Source organism: Nilaparvata lugens, chromosome 1 (genome assembly GCF_014356525.2).
Source record: "Nilaparvata lugens isolate BPH chromosome 1, ASM1435652v1, whole genome shotgun sequence".
Classification (NCBI taxonomy): Eukaryota; Metazoa; Arthropoda; class Insecta; order Hemiptera; family Delphacidae; genus Nilaparvata; species Nilaparvata lugens.
The window spans coordinates 5,160,514-5,185,229 of NC_052504.1; the positions used below are offsets into that span (position 1 = coordinate 5,160,514).

Genomic DNA, 24,716 nt, shown 5'->3' on the forward strand with positions numbered 1-24,716 from the left:
TTTTTCTGAGAAAACTATTTTATTTTGATAGCTTGATGATATACAAATCGAAAAACTATGAAAAATATCACCAGTAGAAAGTTTAGAATGATTCATTCATAAATTTTCAATGATTTATGTGTTATTTTAAAACACTTGATACGATCTCTCCTCGAATAGATTAGAACATTATCATGAACTATTCTATTTTATAAACTAGATTAAAATAAATAACTATACATGGTAAACCAGACATTGAAACAAGAAGGATAATATAGAAAAACACACAATGTTGACCAGTATCTATTATTATTATTATTAGGCTAATAATATCCACACAGATAACACCGATATTTTTTATTCAACTTATTTCTAAATTCTAAATTTCTAAAGTCTGCCATCAAGTCAAGTTTAGAGATTTATTATACATTACAAAGAAGTTTGCATAATAGGGAATGTATTCCTGTTAGTGACTAATTGTAAAAAGGTTAGATACACTACACACAGGGCTAGTCATAGTTGATTATAGCCTTGGTATTTTTTGGAGAACTTTATAGAAACTGATACAGTATTATAAGAGTACTATAGAGGCAATTTTAAAATAATGTATAAAATAAAAGTATAATAAGAAATGATTGGAAGAATTCAGTTATGAAAGCTATGATACATCTGTGAAATAACTCGGACCTACATGTATTCTAAGAATATTTTTGAAAACATTCAGAGCACAAACATAAAAATCATCTTTCATTTGAATAACTTACATCAGATTCATAATACATTTTTGATTTTCGAAATAAACTATTTTGTTTTCAACTCAGTGTGGAAGTATTATTAGAAAAACTGATAAGTTGAGATTCGAAAGAATTCATCAATATATACAAAGTCATTCTTCGTTTAACTTGAAAGGTGATTCCCCTCCAAAAATTGAAGAATGCAAATATAAGAGTCAAAACAATCCTAGAAGAAAACTTGATGGGCTAGAAAAACATATTTTGAAGAAGTAGTATTTGAAATATATTTCTGGACTCAAGTAAAATGCAATACTAACTGTCATATGCTAGTATTATTTGAAAAATAAGTCATTGTATGCTGGAAACTATGAGTTGTCTACTTTGAATCAAGAAAAAGAAACTTTGTGAAATAAGTATTTTTAAGTTAAATACTTTAGAATAGTTCATAGTGACTCTTCACCAGACATCGATTTATCAAAGTTTAAAGACAAGTATTAAGCATGAAAAGTTCAAATTTTGAAAAAGAAAATAGTTTTCATAAACTGAATAATCTAAAACTTTCAATAAAAACCACTAAACTTAGGACATCTACAGATACCAGCAAGTCTAATACAGTACTCATTTAATAATGGATAGAGCATTTCTCAATCTTTATTGACTAACGTAGCTTTGAAACTTTTGAGATGTAATGAAGTCAAATTATCAAGTAGTGATGAGAATTCATCATTGAATAAAAGTAAATGATTTCATAGTTCACTAGCAGAATGGAGCCAAGAAACTAGAGCCTCACGTAAAATGACTACAGCTTGGACTATTCAAACTTCTCATATTATACAAGTTATAATAAAAAATAATCATCAATTACTGTGTCAAATAACAAACAACCAAAAACTAGACAAAAATTACACTGATAAACACTTGATGACAGACAAGGATAAATGAAAAACACGATAAAAGTTCAATTTTATCATCGTCAATGAAAATGTCTACATTCATAATCGAAATGTAATTTGAAAACTATGAACTATTCATTATGAATTAGGTTGACAATCTTCTTTGCTCCTAATATTACAAAATCAATGTGTTGGAGACAACTGTCAATCCTGGAAACATAGAAAAGTCAAAATTTGAGAAATCACACATAAACAATAGACAAAAGTTATATGAATTGGCTGAACATGATTTCAACAACTTTGAACCAACCATCAGTAAACTTAATCGAGATCCTTCAAAGTTTGAACAGATTTAAGAACACTTCTTAATACTAAGACACTCTAATATTATTATCAATGTACATTTAATATACAAAATTATTAAACTATTGACATAGGGAAATTACGTTAATGCAGTGAAGGGTATGTAATATTTGAGAATGTTCCAAACCATAAAAAATACTATTTAAAAAAGTTATAAAATAGTATATCTTCCTAATAAGAAAAAACGATAAACGTAAAATTACACAATATTGCTTAGTCACAAAAGGAAGACAGAACATCTTAGATAACGTAATAATTTAGAACAATGATCACAATCACACCTTATATAAAACTTATACTCGCACTACACACACACACACACACCCACACACACGAACACACCGATACCAACTTATCACTAATCTGCCTAGGCTACAATAAATCGAAACCTAGGAAGGAGATTTTGGAGTAGGGATTATTTCTAACAAATTTTCATTGACATTTATATGAATGATTGTAATTTCTTGTAAATTTGTTAATTAGAGTTCATCTGAAAGTAGTCGTATTTAAAGCTAATATTTTTCCTTTTCAAGCACTCAAAAAACAACCTCACATTTAATAAAAATTTACAAAATATGAAAGTTAAATAAAGAGTTAAAAAATGTATTATGTCGGATGTATTCATACAGAAATGTACATGTATAATGCATTCTTATAAGAAGACAACCTGGTGAATGATTGTTAGTTATGATTTATATTTATAAAACAAGGAAAAATGTTTTATACAACCTCATAATATTTTAATGTGAATGCAGAATGAGAAGTTTTACAGCTTTCAAGAATTGGAATTATTTTGGTGTTTGAAGTTGATAATTAAGTAATATTATGTTTTAACAAATATTATTATTATTATCAAGTATTATTGAGTGAGTTGACAAATTTATTATAAATATTTTGAGTTTCTCTCACAAAGCAATGTATCAACAACCAAGTTAAGCAGTGTAAAGGAGATTTTTTTTTCATCCTTTATAAACTAAGCAACATGTGGGCTGAAACTTTTTATTCCAGCGATGAGAACGAGAAATTATAAATACGAATTTAAAGTGAAATGAAATTGATGGGTATCATCAATCATTAGCTAAGCGACCAGCATGCATACTAACAATGTATTGACACAACCAATTGTTTAAAATCAAAAACATTACCATGAAGACATCCAATCTGATTTCATATTTCACTTTAGTAGATAAAGTGCATCAGCTTGGTACTGTTAAAAATCAATATTCTGATAAATACAGGACATACATTACTAAAAGTTCACAAAACTTCATCGATAATAAATTAAAAATATTTTATATACGTTGAAGATCATCAAGCATTCAACAGTTTCCAATTTAATTGTTGACTATAAAATAGATATTGCCAACTTTAAGAAATATGAGGTAACAATAATTTTATATTTATTTGATCCTGAAGGGCCGGTTTCCGAGCTCGGGATTTAGTCAAGTTCTAGACTTTAAACAGCTGGAGTCAGAAAACTGGATTCCGAAACGGGGCGTAGTGCAGTTTTTATGATAATCTTTATTTCCTCAAGTCTATAATTGGAAACGTTTTTCCTTGACGAACTGAAACATTCCTAAATAATTAAAAATAGCTGAAACTTTACACCATTTTCTCTTTATTTTATTTTGTGTTCTATTTTCTAGTTTTTCGAAAATTTAATTTAAACGTGGACTTCGACTACGCCCCGTTTCGGAATCCAGTTTTCTGACTCCAGCTGTTTAAAGTCTAAAACTTAGCTAAATCCCGAGCTCGAAAACCGGCCCTGAATATCATAAAGGAAAGAGCAACGAAATTGAAGTATCAAGGGTGATTCAACTATCATAAGGTTGTAATCCATTATTCTAAATTAAATCATTGAACAATCCATAAAATTATATTCTAATTTGAACTTGACTCACACATGTCTTATTTGTTCCTGTTACCGAAAAATAGGCCTACCTATTAGTTTTTTCCAAGGTAACTAGAATACATTCTAGTTACATTGGTATTTTTCTAAACCTTTGCTTTATACTAGAATACTTTTTGGAAGCAAAATATTTTTTTATGGAATCGCTATGAGTAGGCATCAATTATATTTTTAAAAGATAAGTGTTATTAATATTTTTATGAAGGATATTTATTACAGCTATTATTTATTTTTCTAATTCCTTGTTCAAGTTAGATAATTTTGTTGTGTGCAATTTGGTAAGAAATCATTTAAAATTTTACGCGTAACTGAAAAGGATTTATTCATTTAGTCACTTACCACTTCCTCACTCGTAAAATGACAAAGGAATCTACAAATTGAAAATAGTATCTTACGTCACATGGACGGGAAAGGGCCTTTTGCAAGCGAGAATGATGTTTCTAGTCGAGGCGTTAACCGAGACTGGAATTTCATTCGAGCACTGCAAAATACATTCACGTCCAAGTAACGTACACTATTTTTTGTCATAATAATCTAAAGAAGAATAATTGAGAAATAGGAAACATTACCCGCTTGTTCTGAAGTTACTACATGCATTCTATAAACATAACCTAGTTTACAAATTCCGAATCAAGAATTTTGTGGAAGTTGACAAAACTTCCACCTGGAGCGCTGAAGGTTGCTTTTTGTAGCAGTTTTGCAGTTCCTATTTCGGAACTAGGAAACATACTCGACTGCAAAGAAAACATAAATGGTTTCATTACAGTAGAGTATGCTTTAATGAGAATCATATGTTTATTTGTTCTGCAAACAGCTGTTTACTGGCTTGATTTCATGCATGGAAAACATCTGAGATTGAATGACAATGACAAAAAATATATAATTAAAAACCAATAGAATACATAAAGAAGGATCCGACCAAAGGTACATAGATGGTTCAAGTTGTTTTCAATCATGAAACATTTATAAAAATACAAACTGTATAATACAAACGAACGATGAACAACGAAGGGCTGCAAAGCGGAGATTCGACGAATATCTGTAAGAAGTAGAGGAGGACAACAAGAAGCAGAAGAAGAAGAAGAGGAGGAAGGAGTAGTGTGACAGTAGGAGGTGTTCAGCAAATTGAAGGTTTCATTGCAGTTTCCTGAGGACTTCCACAGATTTCATAGTTGAGATAAACACATTAACAGTATTTTAACAAAAATAACAATAGTGACGAAATTGTATGAATAAAATTGAATACAGATATAATAAAATATAACAGAATCATAGCAAAAATAACGAGCACAAACATAAATATAGACACAGTGAACTAAACAGAACAGAAAAAACCCAAAATTCAATTTCAATTTTTAGAATAAACAACAAATTAATAAAACTAGTTGTTGTTTAGAATAAACAACAAATTAATAAAACTAGTCACAGCACGCAATATTGTTGTAAAACTATTAATTATAGTTGTGAATCTATTAATAATTATATTCAGGCCCGTATGCTCAATAGCAGATCAACCCACTAAATCCATCATTAAGGGGCCGGTTTCCGAGCTCAGGATTTAGCTAAGTTCTAGACTTCAAACAGCTAGAGTCAGAAAATTAGCTTTCCAAAACGGGGCGTAGTCGCATTTTTATGATAATCGTTATTTTCTCATTTCTATAATTAGAATAGTTTTTCCTTGACAAAATGAAACATTCCCAAGTAACTGAAAATAGCTGAAACTTTACACTATTTTCTCTCTATTTTATTTTGTGCTCAACTTTCTAGTTTTTCGAAATTAAATTTAAACGTGCACTGCGACTACGCCTCGTTTTGGAAAGCCACTTTTCTGACTCCAGCTGTTTAAAGTCTAGAACTTAGCTAAATCCCGAGCTCGGGAACCGGCCCTAAATCAAACTATTGTCGCATTTCAATTGAATTAGCTGATGCTCGAAATTTAATTAAACTGGTATAGAGCATATAGGCCTTGATGATTATGGTTTCTAAAAAATGAAGGAAAAAGTACAGTAACTTGTACAATTAGATCAACACAGGAATCCGTCATTTATAATTAAAATCCTATGATAAGTATCATCCTAATTCAACTGTCATTTATAGATAGAACAAATTGAAAAATAATCTGCATAAAATATGTTAAGCTACCAGCTGACCAAATTTCAAATTGCCAGATTGAGTGAAATTGGCATTTTCTTATGCAAGCCCATGCCACATGGGCTTACATTTATGTAACAATTTATTGTTACATAAATGTAACAATCGGCTCTCACCAACCGTGTTGTCACATTGAACATGTTCAGACAATAATGGACACCCTTTCACTCAATTTGGCAACGACGACATTTGATTGACTGGAAGCTCTAATTTTATTCAGACAATTATAATCCAGTTGATAAGTTCTCAGTTATTTAGAAAATGATTAATAATATTATGTTGGAAAAATTAATCGAAGATTAATTATACTATTCTAAATTGAATAGAGGTATTTAACAAGGCAACATTATCAGTTAATTTATCCATGGATTATTGAACGACAACAAATTCTGATTTCGTTAAAAAAATGTCAAATATAAAATTATTCCAACAATTAATAACCCACTAATTATTGTATTTTATAATAGCATGATCGAACGCAATAGAACGTTTTAAACTCACAATTACAGAGGGCGACATAATATCTCATTAAATTGTTGTAAACTGAACATATAATTCCATTCAAGATGTAATTTCAACTTGATAGAACTGAACAATTTTACGGTTAAAGCAATAATTGGTGTGGAATTCATAGTTCAGACACTTTACACTCATTTCTTCAAGTTCTTGAATAACAAATTCGGATTGAAAGAATTGGAATAACATCCAGATGAATGTGTCTTCAAGACTGAATACTGGGAATTTCATAAAAGGATGAATTATATAAATGAGAGATAACTAAAGATCAGGTAATATATATTAATAATTTATTTATTTATTCAACAGAGACAAACACATAATCAAAAAATGATTGAAAATGGAAAAACAGGCTTATAGCCCTTACTATTCCATTCCTATAATCTCAGTTTAGAGATTGTATAGATAATTTTAAAATCAACGATTATCTCTGACATCGATGAAAGACATCAATAAATCTCTGACATCAGTCAGTTCGGCTGACTGATTAGACTGAAGGCTGACCTCAAGGCCGAACGGCCTCATGGCCGAGAATATTGAAGTAATATTATGCTTTTTTGTTGGTCTCATATAGTTTAGTTTATGAACACAAACCTTTGATATATTAATAATGAACATCAAGTGTATGTGTAGAAAACACTTTTAAATTAATCAATTTATATTGTAAATATTATGAAATTACGCCGTAAATACCATTAAAGTTATACAAGGAATAGTTTAGTTTACAATTTAAGGGACTGTACAGGTAATGAACAATTTTGACAAAATGGACCACTAAAGTTTACTTGAAGTATTCTAGATCATACTAGGTTTGTTGTTTACTGGAATTTGTTATTCTTTCATGGTGATTACAAACAGGGCAACATGAAGCTTTGTTCACAGTAGAGTTGAAAAATGAGTAATTACCAATATTGAAATAGCTAGAAAAAAAACATAAATTTCACACTTCAACATTTTCATCCTTAGGCCCATGTTATACGGACAGAAAAAACGCGACAGATTTTTCGCCACGTAGACGCCAAGCCTACCGAGCAATGGACGTCACTGTGTGCAAGTTATACGAACGTTTTATCTGTCGCGTCGGACCCTGTAAACCCGGCGTCAGCGTCGACAACGCGACCGGACCGGTAAAATTGGCAGAAAAAACGCGATAGAAATGACGCGAGTACTGTTATACGGGCAGCTTTTACGCGGCAGATCCGTACTTCCCCCCACCATACTCCTCCGGGCGTACACTTCTCCCTATTGGCTCCCTCGGAGCCTGCCGCGGCGTGTTTGCTGCTCGTATAACAGCTCCCTGGCGTCGACGACGCGGCGTTATTGCTGCTCGTATAACAGCACTGAATTGTTAGTTCAGCGTCGGCGTTTTATCTGTCGCGTTTTTTCTGTCCGTATAACAAGGGCCTTACCTGTTAACTGAGAAATAAACCACGATTTTTTCCATAAAATATACAAAAATATAGCTAAGATACCGGAAATTGTACATTTATTATTGTCACTGTAGTGGGATTCACGGTATGGTTTGCTATCCTTGTTTGTCATTGGACAAGGCAGATAGCTTTATCCTTATCCAACTCCGCACCATCCCCAAAATGCCACTAATATTGGTACAATACTTATAAATATTGTTAACGGACAACCAAAATACACAACCAGGATATACAATCTCAATTAATGAAAATTTATTATTAAATTATGGAAAGAAATAATAATTATATTTGAGATTCAAGTGATAATTATTCCAATCACCAATTATAGTCCGTGCAAATTTACTTCGAACTTGGGATGGACATGCGCAGCAGAGAAAGCATACAGCGGGAGGGATACAGAGGCGCGATGTTGCCGTTTTGAAGCGGCCAGCGTTCACCAACTTCTAGTGCCATGCTACACATGAGAAGTTTCTGAAAGCAGTCAGACTGATAGATTGGCAACTGCGCTTCCACCTATTACTCTATTAATCACTGTAATTGACTGATCTCCCTCCATTTTTCTGCGCTGCATATTCCTCCAAGTCTGAAGTAAATTTGCACGGACTATATTAGACCTTTTTAGCGAGATTACTTGGATTATTGCTATCCGCCATAGAAGGCAGTGGAAAAAGGAATGTGTCAAGTACACACTCCTATGAAATACACTGACTTTAAAACCTGAATCACACTATAGTAACAAATCTTGGGTGATGTCTTTTGTCAGCCAGATTGTTTCAAGATTTGAATCTTAAACCAATCCATTATATAATATAAAAAAAATTACGACTAGGAAACAAATGAAATATAAATCAACACTGGAGTTTGAAACTGAAGTTTGAGAATTTTTTTTAGAGCTGTGAATAAAAAATAGTGTGTAGGTTTTTGATTTTGTATTCACATTTTTTTAAATAAGTGCAATATTTCTAAAGTTTTTAATTTATTGTGATTCATTTAGAGTATAAAATCAACCTTCAAAATTCAAAATTTTAAATCATCATTTCTGGACCGAAAATCAAGTGACGAAGCAGTGTGTGACTATATAACCTTATCTTTTGGACAACATTAACATTTTATCAAAATTTTTGGAGAGAAATAGTACAGGCTTAGCCTAGTTTTTCCTCCAATGTCGTAATTGTATTATGATTATAGTATTTTATACAATAAATAAATAGAGAATTGATACACTACCCAGACACCCACATAGCCTATTCAAGTACATAGCAATCGCAGTTTGTTTTAGCAACATATTTTATGAATGAACTACTACAGTAGTTGAATTAGAAAGCAATGAATGAATGAATTGTTCTCACCTGTTCTTCCTTCTCACTCCAACTAATGGCGAGCACTGCGGTGTGAAGATTCGCCTCTCTCTTCGCGCCTCTCGCGCTCTCTCTCCCGTTCCCTTTCTCTCTCGGGGTCGCGGCGACTCGGCTCTCTCTCTCGCTCGCGTTCGCGGTCTCTGTCTCGCTCACCCCTCTCGCGCTCTCTGTACCTGTCATCGTAATACCTAACAACACAAACAACAAAATGAAATCAACAATAGAATGGATATGGAAAGCTAGCAAATCAAAAAATGTTCTTACGGTCATCAGAGTAATGGTCAAGTATTGCTATATCGCAGTGTAAATTTAGTTTCATTACGAGATAACTTAGGCTAGGCGCACACCAGTTAGTCAAGACACGATCAGACACGTTTAGTCACAATACTTCACATTGATGCTTATGGCGCAACTCACACTGATTAGACATTGCAATTAAACATGTCTTCATAAGTAACTATGTGAAGTATTGTGACTAAACGTGTCTAGTCTTGTCTTGACTAAATGGTGTGTGCCTACCCTTATGCTATTATTCTATATATTTCCCTCCCAAAATTTAGCCACCCGAAGGGCTCTGCCATTGCATTTGAGAAGGTCGTCATGAGAGCAGTTAGTGTATGTTTTGTTCTAAGCCGTAGTCAAAGGCAACATTGTCCTGAATGTAACTCCATCGTGGCAGGTTTGATTTACATTTTGTTACTCCTGTTCCAAGTAGATTTAAAGACTTCCAAGTTGTGAAGGGGAGTTCACTACCACAAGACTTCCAAGAGTTAATAGTTGATAGTCAAATTCACTATTAGACTTCCAAGTTGTGAAGGGTAGTTCACTACCACAGCTTGCACTTTCTCCAAGTTTCAAGACCGAATTTTGCAGTTTCTCCAGCCATAAATTCAATCTTCGTTGTTAGGGTGTGGTAGTGAGAGGTACTGCTGACTGGATAAAACTCCTTCTTGAGTTGAGCCTTGTTGCTATTGGCTGATGGTGGAACAGAGGATGCCTTGAGTCACTGATTTGCTTTTATCGCTCTACTCCTGCTGCAACGGTTCTACAAAAAAGGTGGTGCTATTCCTAGGATCGGGAAGATTTTTTCAACAGGTGTAGGTTTGAGGCAGCCTGAAATTACGAGATTGACCACGTGCAACGCTTTGTAAACCATGCGACTTTTTGATAGAACCTCACGATTTTCTACTTTAGACAGGAATATAAATAAAAATCGGGCTTCAACTATTCTTTAGTCTGCGCAAGCCTGCGATGGTAGCATTACGCTTATGAAGTACAGTGCTGCCATATTTCACAGAAGCCAGAAAGTTTATAAGCTAATTTCCTAATAGCCGTTATCAAACTCACCGATTGTAGGCCGACATCCAAAATGTCATCCGATTAGATGAGAATCAGCTGTTGGTGAGAATTAGTCAATCGGAGAACATTATGAGTGTCGTGCAATGTTGTCCGACAATCGGTAAGTGTGAAAACCGTCATTCGGAGGACATTATGGGTGTCATGATAAAAAATGTCGTCCGACAATCGGTACCGTAGGGTAAGTGAGAAAACCGCCATTCGGAGGACATTATGGGTGTCGTGACAATTTCGTACGACAGTCTGTAAGTTTGAATACGGTCATTCTCTTGAAATCTGAAAAACTACGTTCCCTCACACTACTGTCTCTTCTTATTGTAAGGATTTTCAACAGAAAGGTTGTTTATTTTATGTTATCAGCTGATGATAAACATGTGTTTGCATGATGATGCATGTCCTAGCGTTAGTGGCCAGCCTAATGCATGCCAATTTCTATTTGTATGAATATGATTATTTATGAATAAATTTATAAATATCTCCACCTCCTTATTCTTCTTTTTCTCCTCTACCTTCCTCTCCTCCTCGAATTTCTCCTCCTACTTCTTTTCCTCCTCTCCCTCTTCCTCCTCCTACGTTTCCTCTTCTCCTCCTCAACATCCTTCTCTACCTTCCTCTCCTCCTCGAATTTCTCCTCCTACTTCTTCTCCTCCTCCTTCTTCCTCTTTGCCTCCTCTCACTCCTCCTCCTCAACATACTTCTCCTCCTTCTTCTCTATCTTCCTCTCCTCCTCGAATTTCTCCTCATCCTAACGTTAGTGGCCAGCCTAATGCATGACAATTTCTATTTATTTATTTATTTATTTATTTATTTATTCAAGGTGATACACATACTATAATTAGGAAAGAAAAAACAGGCAATTGCCCAAAACTTCTTCAGTTCCTGGATTTTCACATATTAAAAATAGTCCAAACAATTAGGTTAAGTTCAAATTTTGATTTCTGCCAAAGTTTCCGCACCATCCGAGGAAGATAACACAGATATAAAATTGATTTTGAATTTCACAATGTTGATATAAAGCCGAAAAACAATAATCAATCCGAAATTCAATTAAATTAATTGAAATAAATTAAAAAATTTGAAGACAAAAATTAGACACTCACTTTCAGCTACTTTACAGCTATTATTTGTATGAATATTATTATTTATAAATAATTTATTGTATTGTTTTCAATCTGTCGAATATTATTTGATTTGATTCATGTTCAAGATGAATAATCTGACCTTGTCTTAGAGGGGACCACAGCAGCTGTTTCAGGTGGCTCGGGAGTGGTCTTCACTCTGACTCGCACAGCTTGCCGCGTTGAACTGAACAAAACAAAAAACAATCATCAAATACACAGAAAATTATTAAAAAATCAAGCAAAGTAATTGAATAAAGTGATTTGACATTGGTACAACCACTAATTCATTGTTAAGAGTTGAGACAATTCAGTAGTATTTTGATTGTACGCCAATATGAGTCATAGAAATAATATAGTATATGCTTTCTTTTCTCTGTGGTTAAGTTGAGCTAGATTCCCCCATATCAGCAGTATCAGATACAGTGAAAATATAATTACCAAAGTTCTAATCAGTAAAGTACCGTAGTGATTACTAATATAGTGGTTACTACTACTATACAGAGTGGGTGAAAAGTTCGAGAGCGGCTCAATATCTCATACACAAAGGTAATTTGATGGTGGGTGTGATTGGGGATCCTACTCAAATTAAAAAAACTACTTTACTATTACTTTAAAAATCTGGTCCGCCATATTGAATGCAACTTTATTTTTCAAATAGGAAGGTGGTCATGCGATACATTATTTCGATACGGAATTTCAAGAAAAAAAGAATGGCGAAAGCCGCATATCGATATCTCAAACCGTTTTGAAGATATTCACATTATTAATCAGTACTATTCAAAGCAGAAAGGAAAGAAAAAAGTCCGAGAACGGCTTGGTATCTCATAAGAAAATGTGATTCCAAGGTGGGTGTGATTAGGAATCCTACTCAAATTGAAAATACTACTTTATTATGACTTTAGAAATCTGGTCCACCATCTTGGATCCGCCATTTTGAATGCACCTTTATTTTTTCTAATAGGAAGGTGGTCATGGGATACATGATTTCGATACGGAATTTCAAGAAAAAATGAATAGTGAAAACTGCACATCGATATCTCAATCATTAGAAGATATTCATATTATTAATCAATACCAATAATGTATTTCATTTCTGATTTGCATTGTATTCACTTCATTTTCATTGTATTTAATTCATTGTATTAATGTGAATATCTTCGAAACGGCTTGAGATATCGATATGCGGCTTTCGCCATTCTTTTTTTTCTTGAAATTTCGTATCGAAATAATGTATCGCATGACCACCTTCCTATTTGAAAAATAAAGTTGCATTCAATATGGTGGACAAGATTTTTAAAATAATAGTGAAATAGTTTTTTCCTACAGTTACCTTGAAAAGTGGCCATTGCTGCACTGATTACAGAACGCAAAGAATCACTTTTCCGCTCTAGTGCGGGAAAAATTTTTCTGCACTCCAGATTTGCAACATGGCAACGCAAAATACTTAGTAGGTTATATGGAGCAACAGTGCAGCAAAATCAAAATGAAGTTGGTAACAGTGACTGGGCTGCTATAGTGAGCAGAGCTGCAACGAAGCACAACGCGCTAATTATTAAGTAGATATTATAACCAAGGACAACGAGGACTTTAGGATTTTAGGATTAAGGTTTTTTATCAATAATAAAATTACACAGAAAAACATTTGATGCATTTCAGGCAATTTTACCCATGATTACCCACTTTTCATATTCAATGGTAACTGTAGGAAAAACTTAATGTGAAATACGTGCGCAAAGTTCCTCTGCTGCACTCAAGAAACCATTCCGCCCTCGCCTACGGCTCGGGCGTAAACGTTTCTTTCGGTGCAGCAAACTGTCACTTTGCGCACTAGTTGCACAAATAACTATTTTCAATTTGAATAGGATCCCCAATCACACCCACCGTCTAATTTACCTTTGTGTATGAGATATTAAGCCGTTCTCGGACTTTTCACCCACCCTGTATAGTGGATTACTATAGTGGATTTAATCAGTATCAGTAAACGTGCCCAGTACAGTGAACTTATTATTCCATAAGTTTTAATGGGACTATACATACAGCTTAGCTGGGCTGAGTAGAAATAGTCCCATAAAATCTCATGGGAATTATATTTTCACTATATCAGACACGTACACTAATACTGACTGACATGTGCAAATCCAGCTTTATTCGAAAAGTAAACTAAAAATGGTTATTTTAGTTAACTATAGATGGCGAAACAATTTATTACTTCATTATTTTCTACAATGATTGGTTCAAGATGCTAATAGTTGAATTGCTCCATGTAATTACACCATTTTTTCAATTAAAAACATTCTGATGATTTCTTTGTGTATCTTAAATTTTAAATACACCCCTACACACAGACGTATAGTCTTGTAGGGGTATTCTAGTAATAATAATACTATCAATTTTATTGTATAGTGCATTTTAAAGAATAAAGAATTTTGAATTGAATTTGAATTGACATGAAGTGATCAAAATTACAAGTAGTTTTATTCAATAAGGATATATATATATTGAGATCCACATTATAATGGCAGTGTTTGATTAGCAATGCTATAGATCCTTGTCTATCATTCAACAAAGCGGATAACTCTTTCTCGCTTTGCTCTGTTGCCAAATCGTCTTTCAACAATGTCGAATTAATAATTAACTAAATATTTCATCTTAATTATGAAATTATTGAAAAATATAATTTCTGGGCTTAATAAAATATAATTGATTATTTTAAACGAGAATGAACAATTAATATTACATCAACTACCGTCAGCTATCGTCTATAGAAGGCATTGACATGACTGAGGATCGGCAACGTTGTTCTCCTATATTTCTCCACTGCCATTACAACGTGAACCTCACTATAGCACAATATCACCTTTACCAATACACAAAAATATGATCAAAGTGATTGAAAAATTTTCGTCAAAATTATTATGTTCGGGAGTAACAATAGGCTATGTAATAGCTATGTAATGGGAGTAATATAGGCTATGAAATAGAAAAGAAGAGAATATTATCACAGAATGGTAGCAGCTTATGATAATGAAGCATTAAACAAGTGTATAGCATGTTTCTCTTCCAAAAACTAATTTCCAACACAAATCCATTGCAGTCTACAAAACACGTACCCAACATAAGCACCATCACAATAGATAAGAATTACAGCCACACAAACACACACCGAACATGAAACATAGATTACACACTACATAGATTATGAAGAGCTTAACATAATTCTCAAGTACTAAAACAAACTTTACAGCAGAAAAATTGAATTACAATGTATAAGCATAGGAGCCTGAACCTAGAGCACACACGTTTTTTAATATCAAAAAGGCAGTGAGCGAAGTTGAGTTATTAAGAGCCCACTAACACACTATAATTAGATTCACGTTATGAAGTCAGTAGAAATTATAGGAAACAGGCATAGTTAACAATTTACTTTATCCACCGCCTTCTATAGTAGGACTAAATAGATATGAATCAAGTCATCCCAATATACTTTAATAATTTATTTCAATTTAAATTATTTTTTTAATTAAGGAAAAATTTTTGTGTGTTTTGAATTGTAAATTGAGTGTGTAATTGATGAATGTTAAGTGACACATAACCTAGCTACATTTGGACTGTTGTATAAATTAGAATTGGAACCGTTTTGGGCTTATAAGCCTGTGGTACTTTTCTGTAAGTTGTGTAATTCTCATTGATTCAATAAATAAATAAATAAATATACTTGATATAATAATTTTTATTAATAGTTTATTCTTGCTAATAATGATCAATTCTATGGCCCGGTTGCACAAAAGTTAGTTAAATTTTGATCGTGATTGTTAAATTTTACAAGAACCAATCAGAAAAGGTTGTTCTAAGAAGAAAGCTTCTCTGATTGGTACTCGAGGTATTTAATCGGGAATATAGATTTGTATTACATTTACAAATGTATTGCCAGTTTGTTATAACTTAGCCTACATGGAAATGAAATAAATAAATATGAAAACTTGTATGAATTTAAAAGTAGGCTACACATCTTTATTTACAAAGTAAATATATATTTTCATGATTCAATAAATGCTTATATAATTGAGATGAATTATTCTTTTAGTTCATTAAATTTCTCCAAATGAACAGGTGTTGGAAAATGATGGAGTCATCTGCTTTGTCTAATGACAGACAAGGATGGCGAACCAATGTTAACCAGTGCTGACTTTATAATGTAAATCTCACTATAGTGTGTGAAGAATCCTCACCCACTCAACACACCAATATATATTTAGTTAGAGGGCTTTGTGGAGAAATACTACACCTTTTCCAACTGTATTTGAGAAAGTATCAATTATTGTCATTGAGAATAGTCAATTGGATTTGAGAAGTCATCACTTGTAATTGAGAATAGTGAATTTTATTTGTGAAAGTAGCATTTCAATTTGAGAACATACGATTTGAAATCGAGAAGTTGTCAGTTGTAATTGGGAAATTATTTTTAAAAAACCAGTACTTATATTTTTCTTAACTGTACTCGTATAAAATAATATGATAATATATTTAATATTCCAATAAAACGTTTAGTTTTTGAATAAAACATTATTTTCAAGCCCCAAAATCCATTGAAGAATTGCCGAATTGTTTGATCAAGAGATTCAATCACGCCGTAAACATAGAGAATTTGATCTTCATCAAGTGTAATGTTTCAAAAAATGTTTGGAGACAAAAGTCTCCAAATGTTGCCAATGCATACATAGAAATAATTCTCAATTATCATTCGTAAACAGTACAGAGGAAATACTTTCACAATTGAAAATATTAATTTTCTCCCATGCAGAGCCTATGATATTAATTGGAATACTGTGTACGTAGTAGAGTACCTTTTCCTGCTCAAATCAAACCTGTACTGTAGGCTACAGAAGAGTCACGACATGTCAATTGGAAAATTTTCTCATTTTCAATTGATATCTTCTCATTTACATTTGACGATTTCTCAAATACAATTCACTATTCTCAATTACATGTGATGACTTCCCAAATACAATTGACTATTCGCATCTACATCTGACATTCTCTCAATTACAAGTGACTATTCTCAAATACAAAATTGATACTTTCTCAAATTAACTTGATACTTTCTCAAATAAAATTGAAAAAGATGTAGATGCACTTGGAAATAAAGTTGTAATAGTGGGTGATGGCATTCAGAAAAGAGAAATAGAATATTACAAAACAATTCAAATCATTGGCAAAAGAATCAAACCATACAGGTAGCATACCAATATTACAATATTATTGTAAGTAAATTTGAGGGAATAGAATTGACTTTCTAAGCTTATTCAAGGGTAAACAATCAGAAATAATCTAGAGAGCATCAGCAAATAAACAAATCAATCTATTGTAAAATACCAAAAGTACCAATATTTCAACTATACTTCAATCATTAATATTATAAAAATATTTATACTGTAAAATAGCCAAGTTTTTGCTACGGTATCCTGGGTACTAATTACATGAATACTAGTAGCCTGGGTTGGAGAGCTTCATCAAGAACTGTTGTATTGTAATCTTTGAAACCAGCAACTTTTAATTATACAGAGTTGAATATTAAATATTTCTTTTACAAGAATAATTTGACAGTAGGTTTCATTGGGAATCCTATTTCAAATGAAAATTTCTCTTCAAAAATAACTCTGTCGCTTCAACATCTTTGTCCCTCATATAAATCCAAATTCTTTTTTTTTTTTTTAATGAGAAGGTGGTCATGTGATACAGAGTTTCTGTGAGTGTATTCAGAGTTGCTGAATTCTCTGTGATCTCGATACAGAGTTCCAAGAGGATATGAATGGCGGAAACCGCACATAGATACTTCAACCCGGCTGATAACTGTATGTTTATTTAATGAGTTGTGATCTGAAGCCACGTTTTGACGTAATGACCGCGAAGTCAAGCATGCACTAAAGATGTTGGGATTTGAAAAAGTGAATTTATTTACAGCGGATCAGATAACTTCTAACACACAGATTGTCTACCACTAGTAATGGGTAGTCTATTGATAAAAGAGCATCCAAAGTTATGAGACCCGCTATTTATGTATTAAGAGCGTAATGCGCGACTTTATCGCTCGCGCAAAACAGTTTGCAAGAGCGATAAAGAAGCATTACGCGCGAATTACATACAAAATTGTTTCTACAACTGCCCAAACCTGTTGAATTACTTATATCTGGCCGAGTTAATAATAATATTCGTCTTCACTGATATCCATCATGGCTGCAGACAGAACCGGTACACCGTAAAATTACCGAATTTTTAGGTTAAGATCTGACCTACTTTTGGCGAGCTGCTTATCATCAGCTGATTAGCGAGCGTGAATAAAATCTACTGCGCATGCGCAGATGGTTAGCGAGCGAAAAAGTAGATTCTCCTCAGAAATAAGCTGTTATACGAGGAGAATCGAGTATGTAAATTCTTTTTTACGCGCAGTTGTAGAAAAAGTTGATTTTCACACACCTGATAAACAAAATTGGTACTAATGGAATCCCTACCCTTTATATCATACTAATGTAACAGATGTCAATATTGTTACATTATCTACAACTATTTACAGAATAGAATATAATATAATAGCATGACTTTCAAAAACGATCTGTACTACAAGTTTCTTGTTATAATAATAATAATATCGAGTGACCTGGCTGGCTCAGGTCTGGTGTCAGAGTTTTCAGGTCGCAACTGATCAATTTCAGGGCCTCTGACATGACCTAACGACTGCTTTTTAGGCAGCCGGGACCGACGGCTTAACGTGTCCATCCGAAACACGGGAGTGGCCCGAGATAAATATCTTGCCCGGGCCGGGATTTGAACCCGGGCCTCTGAATCATAAAGCCAGCATCTGATCCACTCGACTACGGCCACTCCTAGTTTCTTGTTGAAAGAAGTTTTTATAGTGTAAATGAATTTTTAAGTGACAATTATGTGTATTATATAGGCTATATCTATTATATTTTCAAGTATTAATATTGAAGAGATTTTTTTTGTACTTGACAATGTTCAATTGTATAGTTGTGATCCATAATTATGACTGTACTGAACAAATAAAAAATATTCTATTCTATTCTACAATTAGATGACAGGCATTGAGGGGTGGTAGTGGGGGGAGGGTGTTTGTGACATACCTTTCCGAATACTCAGACCGACTACTACTGACAACACCATTGTCGGGTGCCCAGACCCTGCGAAGAAAACAGAATACACTCTGAAAACTCAATTTTCCTTGTTGGAAATACACCCAGCACCAGCGAGAATATCCCATTAAAAAAACTAGTTTTCCAAACTCTCTATAAAATGAGGCCGTAAATGCTTGCGATCGGTTTGTGTACTGTATTTGATCAACAATGAAAATAAATCTTACAACACATTTAATTCTAGATTGCACCCCTCTAAACTGTTACACTCCTGTAAACTGTTTCAACAATATAACTTACGACAGAGGTTGCATTATAATAATATTATTGTACAGGGTTATCATAAAATAATGGTGCGGTTTCGAACATTGTTTAAAGAAAAACCAAATTACTTACAGTTAATGTTTTTTATTCACTTAATTTGTCGTCTGAAACAGTTTTTTTACATGATTAACAACTGTCAATAAGTGCGCCCTTAGTCGCTCGACAAATATCCAAACGATAATAAATTTCTCTCTTAACATTCGATAACATTTCTTCGATTATGGTTGTCATTGGTTCTTTAATCCTGTTTTAAAGTGGTTCAGTTCGCGATTTCTTGTGGATAAACAATGTTTTTTATGTAAATTTACAAGAAAAAATCTACCTTAACCACTTAAAAACAGGATTAATGAAGCAATGACAACCATAACCAATGAAATGTTAGCGAATGTTTGGAGAAAAATTGATTGGATATTTTGTCGAACGACTAAAGGCGCACATATTTAAATTTATCAATTATGTAAAAAACTGCCTGAGACGACAAATTAGATGAATAAACAACATCAACTGTAAGTAATTTGGTTTTTCTTTAAACCATGTTCGAAACCGCACCATTCTTTTATGATAACTCTGTATTATAAATTATTCCATTGTTTGACAATGCTTATTGCCTTTTTGTTAAGTTTTACGGCGAATAAAATTCTTGATTCTTAATAACTAACTGAAGGTACCACTGATTATGAGAGTAAGTTCCGTCTACTTTTATCATTTTTAAAACATGATTATGTATTATAAATTACAGGCATGATGACCAACATCCAAAACTGATATGAATCAAGAAAATACAAATGTCATAACCGTATCTGGTTACCAGCCTAAGGCCCGGTTTCTAGGACATTTATTAAATCTAATAGATAATTTAAGCAATATCGAGTATTGCCAATTTACAAGTTCTCAAAAAAACTGGCAATACATGTCAATAAAACTTTATAACGCTTTGCCTGAAAATATCAAAAGAATGAGCTTTAATAGTTACTGTAAATATTTGAAAAAAGTACTGGTCAATAAATGTTTATATAAAGTTGAAGATTTCTTTGTAATAGATTTTTTAAATTGATGTTCTCTATGTTATTAATGACGTTGTTGTAACATTTTAATGTTGTGTGACAATAAATAATTTGATTTGATTTATAGATTTAATGATCCATTAGATTTAATAAGGGTCCTACAAACAAGGCCCAAGAGAATTCAAGAGCTTTCTAGTAGTATCTTCGGATCAACTGAAGGCATAGCATATACTTACACAGGCCGTATTTCACAAGATTTAAAAGAACGAGCACAAAAGAAGTACGATTGGTTTCCTAGCAATGGATAGAAAGAACCAATCATATGATTCTAGTTTCACTTGGCAGAATAGCTCAACTTATATCCGTTCTTCAAAGTCGTTTATATGGCATATATGGTTTATAGTCGGCATATGGTCACTATGAATTCATCTAACAAAAACGTCATAGTATGATTAAGTAACTTGTCGAAAATCAAAATATCTCATTTCCGAAATTCACAAGCTGGCGTATAGCCAGTAAAACTGTAAAAATAAACACGACCTAAAAGATGAAGAAATCTCAAGGGTTTGAAAGGTAAAAGGGAAGGTTAGAAGGTTAGGTTTTTGCTTTTAATGGCAAAATGCTTGTATTATTAAAATGTTTTGATAATTATTGTACAGCAGAAACAAAAAGCTTGCATGTCAGAACATGTTTGTGTTATATAGTTTGGCTATACGTCACCGCATGATTTTCGGGAATGCGATATTTTGCCTACCTAACTTATCATCTAGATTGGAATGTATGGCCAAGTAAAACTATTTTCTGTGACCTAAATGAATCGTTCAAAAGTTTCAAAGTCAGGGCCTAGGCTTTCAACAGGTTGGTATGGTTTCACACGTTCACTTGCAAAATTTAAAATAAAATATCAACTATAACTAGAAGAAAAAAGTCCCAATTGTAGCAAACACACACCAAAGCAGAAAAAACTGCGCCGAACAATAATTTTCTTCAGTAAACAATTTACACTTCTAATGAGATTTGTAACCTTAACGAGGTGATTGCAATTCCTTAGGGCCATATGCACCATCTCGGTTTAGTCAGAGATAAATCAGCTGTTGGTTCAAACCCAGAATGAAACACATTATGTTAAATGAGACCAAATCTTCATGTGAACCAAGATTAAACGTAGATGGTGCATATGAGCCTTAGATTTGGTTGCATAAAAGCCGGTTAAATTTTAACCGTGATTACTTTTATAAGACCAAATCAGAGAAGGCTTTTTTGAAAAGACGGCTTCTCTGATTGGTTCACGTGGAATTAATCACGGTTAAAATTTAACCGGCTTTCATGCAATCGGCACTTAGGGCCGTTTGCACAGTATAGATTGCTAAACTCGATTAAGTTAATCGAGTTTAAGTTAATCTGAAAGTTTAAACTTGAATCGGTTTTCTCAGTGCATTTACTAATCCAGTTTAAGTTAAACTAGTTTAGCGTTAAGATGGTAATAGAATGTCACTGTTTATAACAGGAAGGCTAATTTTTACAGGAAATTTGTTATTTGTTTACAAACCATCAGTAAATTGAGGTTATGTAGCTACTATTTCCTCGTACCAAATCCACAGAGATGTAAGCTATACGGTAATAAAAGTGAAAAGCGATCAAGAAGTTCTTCATAAAATGATGGAATGCTATATTACTATTAGATACAATTTATATTTAGTTGGCACCAAAAAATATATTTTAGAATGAAAGAAAAAGTTATTTTGTTACGCTTAAATCTACTACGGTATTCCTTGATTATTAGAAATCTTTCGAAAGCAAAATCTCTCTGTTATGTGTTTTAAGAACATGTTTTCTAATCAAAGACCACTGTTAAAAATATTGTTTTATCTTCTATCAAGTGGTGTATTTAATCAAATACTAAATTGGCTTTACTCAAGCATAACCGTTAAAAAAATTCTCTATCGTCCCAGAAATTTGAATGATTCGTTTTTTGCCTATTTTTTCTCTTTCGAAATTTCTTCGCAGTTATCTTTATCAATCACATTAAAAACTTCTATCAATTCCTCCATTATAATTATATTTACATTCAAATAATGATTTACTATAACCTAAATAATAATGATTATCGTCTACAGAAGCATTAAAAACAACCGTTGAAAAAAAATTACTACCACCTATTTCCCCATCAAATTCCTTACATATGTCAAGTTAATCCAAATTATTTGGTTTAAACCTCCTGCTTTGGAGGTTTAAACATTCCAAGAGTTTAAACTCAACACAGAGTTTAAACTGATACTGTGCAAACGGAATTTTAGTTTAAAAAAAAAAAAATCAGATTTGGTTTAAGCTTTAGCTTAAACTTACACTGTGCAAACGGCCCTTAGTGTTTGAAGTGTAAGCGAAAAATAATTACAAAGCTGTGAAGATATTGAAGACAAGTGTTTGATCTAATAGCGAATTACAGAAATGTTGAAACCCGATACAAAGCTAGTGACTTCGAACATACAGAGAAGCAGAGATTTCCTTAGGAAGGCAACTAACTTCGGAAACGTTATAAATTGAAGGCAGGTCATTGAGGAGGGGCAATTTACAGATATATTGTGCCACTAAAATGGATCCTAGTACTACAATGGGGATCTACAAACCTAAAAAAGCATGCTATAATATTATAAATCTAGTAGCTGTTTGAATTCTCCCGAAAAAAATGTACTTTATGTACAAGAATCCGGATCAGAAGAATTTAAAACATGCTTAATAATAGCAAAATTTTGTGAAATGATTGTGCTGTCAACTGAATGTTTTAGAGCATTTTGAATATTTTCAAAAAACAACAATACAGTGTTATTATGTGTGTAAATGCATATTAACCACTCAAATAATCAACTTTAATTACCCCATCCAACTTGGAAGAAGAATGAAAATTATCAAAATATTAAGTATTTCAATTCATTACTCCAGATGTGTTCTTATTAGTTGTTTTAAATTCTTTTGCTGGTGATACCATATATAATACGTAAATTATGTATACATATGTAAAGAGATATTTATGATTTTGTATTATTATTTACTTATTTTTAAGTTAACAGTTGTATTTTGTTTAAATTTATTGTTCATCATTTTTGATTTGCTCTTTATTTTGTGATTGTTTTTTTTAATGGCGAAATGAATTTAAACATCATCATCGTCAAATTTTACATGATTTGTAAAATTTATAAAAACGATTTCTATGATTGGATTCATTGTCAATTTTACATGATTTCTAAACATTTTCAAGTTAATCTATTAACGAGATCTTCGACTAATTGGAAAATAAACCCGGGCCAAACAGTCAGATCACAGAAAATCAAAAGAAACTCACATTTTTTCCAATACAAATTTTGGGGGTTCGTCTTGTAGAGTATAATGGTGGTACTATAGTCTGTGCAAAGCTTAGATTGCAGCGTTTCTCTTATGGAGTACAGTTCTTCAGATTTCGCAAAAGCCAGTAAGATGATTAAATACTGCATTTATTAATGGCGTAGTTGGGACTCTAATTGTCTTCTCTGCCACACAACCCTTAAATTGTGTGAGATTGTGAAAGAAAGAGCGGAAAAGAGAGCGTATGCCATCTTTATAGAACTAAAACGGCAACAGTGTGCTCCTTTTATCGTGAGATATAACATTGACCTTGAAGCCTTGTGCTGCAAACTAGTTTGAGCTTGTATAGTCTCACTATTTTGTTCACCTTCTCTTTCATAGCAACATCAATACTCATTCGACTTACCTGTCCTCACGACTTCTCTCTCTATATTCTCTGTCACGTTCCCTATCTCGGCTTCTAGAGCGTTCTCGCACATACGCTTCAGCATAGTACCTACAACAAACCACGTCAACATAAAAACATTCAACATAATAATCACGTTTTAGCTCCATACCATTCAAAGTCACCGAAAATAAATCAACATACAACAAATCACCAAAGCATAGAAAACATGCGAAAATATCAAACTTCAACTGAGTTGTGGTCGATGTTGTAGAAACGTTCCATGATGAAATAAAACACATAGATGTTGTCAGTTTTCTACACTTTAATTTGGTACACGACCATGGTTTCGTGACCACACAGGTCACATTTTCAAGCTTGAAAATGTGACCTGTGTGGTCACGAAACCATGGTCGTGTACCAAATTAAAGTGTAGAAAACTGACAACATCTATGTGTTTTTATTTCAACATAATAATCACGTTTTAGCTCTATAGCATTCGAAGTCACCGAAAATAAATCAACATCCAACAAATCACCAAAGCATAGAAAACATGCAAAATTATGATTGTTCAGCTCAAGAACACCAATGATATTTTGAACGAGTATTAACGGAATACGTTAATGAAGATTGACCAACTGGTGTGTGCCTAGCCTTAGACAGTCCTAACAAGATGGGTCGGTTATAGTGCAGTCATAAAAAACTT

General features: G+C 32.9%; 1 protein-coding gene across 5 annotated transcripts in view; it reads right to left on the reverse strand.

The window, feature by feature from the left end:
* Positions 1-269: 269 nt before the first annotated feature.
* Positions 270-24,716, reverse strand: part of LOC111056229 (cleavage and polyadenylation specificity factor subunit 6) — a 51,989-nt gene continuing 27,542 nt past the window's right edge. For 2 of the 5 annotated variants that reach the window (XM_039428678.1, XM_039428672.1), the window contains exons 10-14: positions 24,032-24,121; positions 18,950-19,006; positions 11,911-11,994; positions 9,325-9,521; positions 270-1,816 (exon numbers count right to left, since the gene is read on the reverse strand). In XM_039428678.1, coding sequence (XP_039284612.1) covers positions 9,347-9,521; positions 11,911-11,994; positions 18,950-19,006; positions 24,032-24,121 — 406 coding nt within the window. In that variant the 3' untranslated portion in view covers positions 270-1,816; positions 9,325-9,346. The remainder of the gene's footprint in view (positions 1,817-9,324; positions 9,522-11,910; positions 11,995-18,949; positions 19,007-24,031; positions 24,122-24,716) is intronic. The other 3 variants (XM_039428691.1, XM_039428687.1, XM_039428692.1) reach the window with 2 other exon arrangements.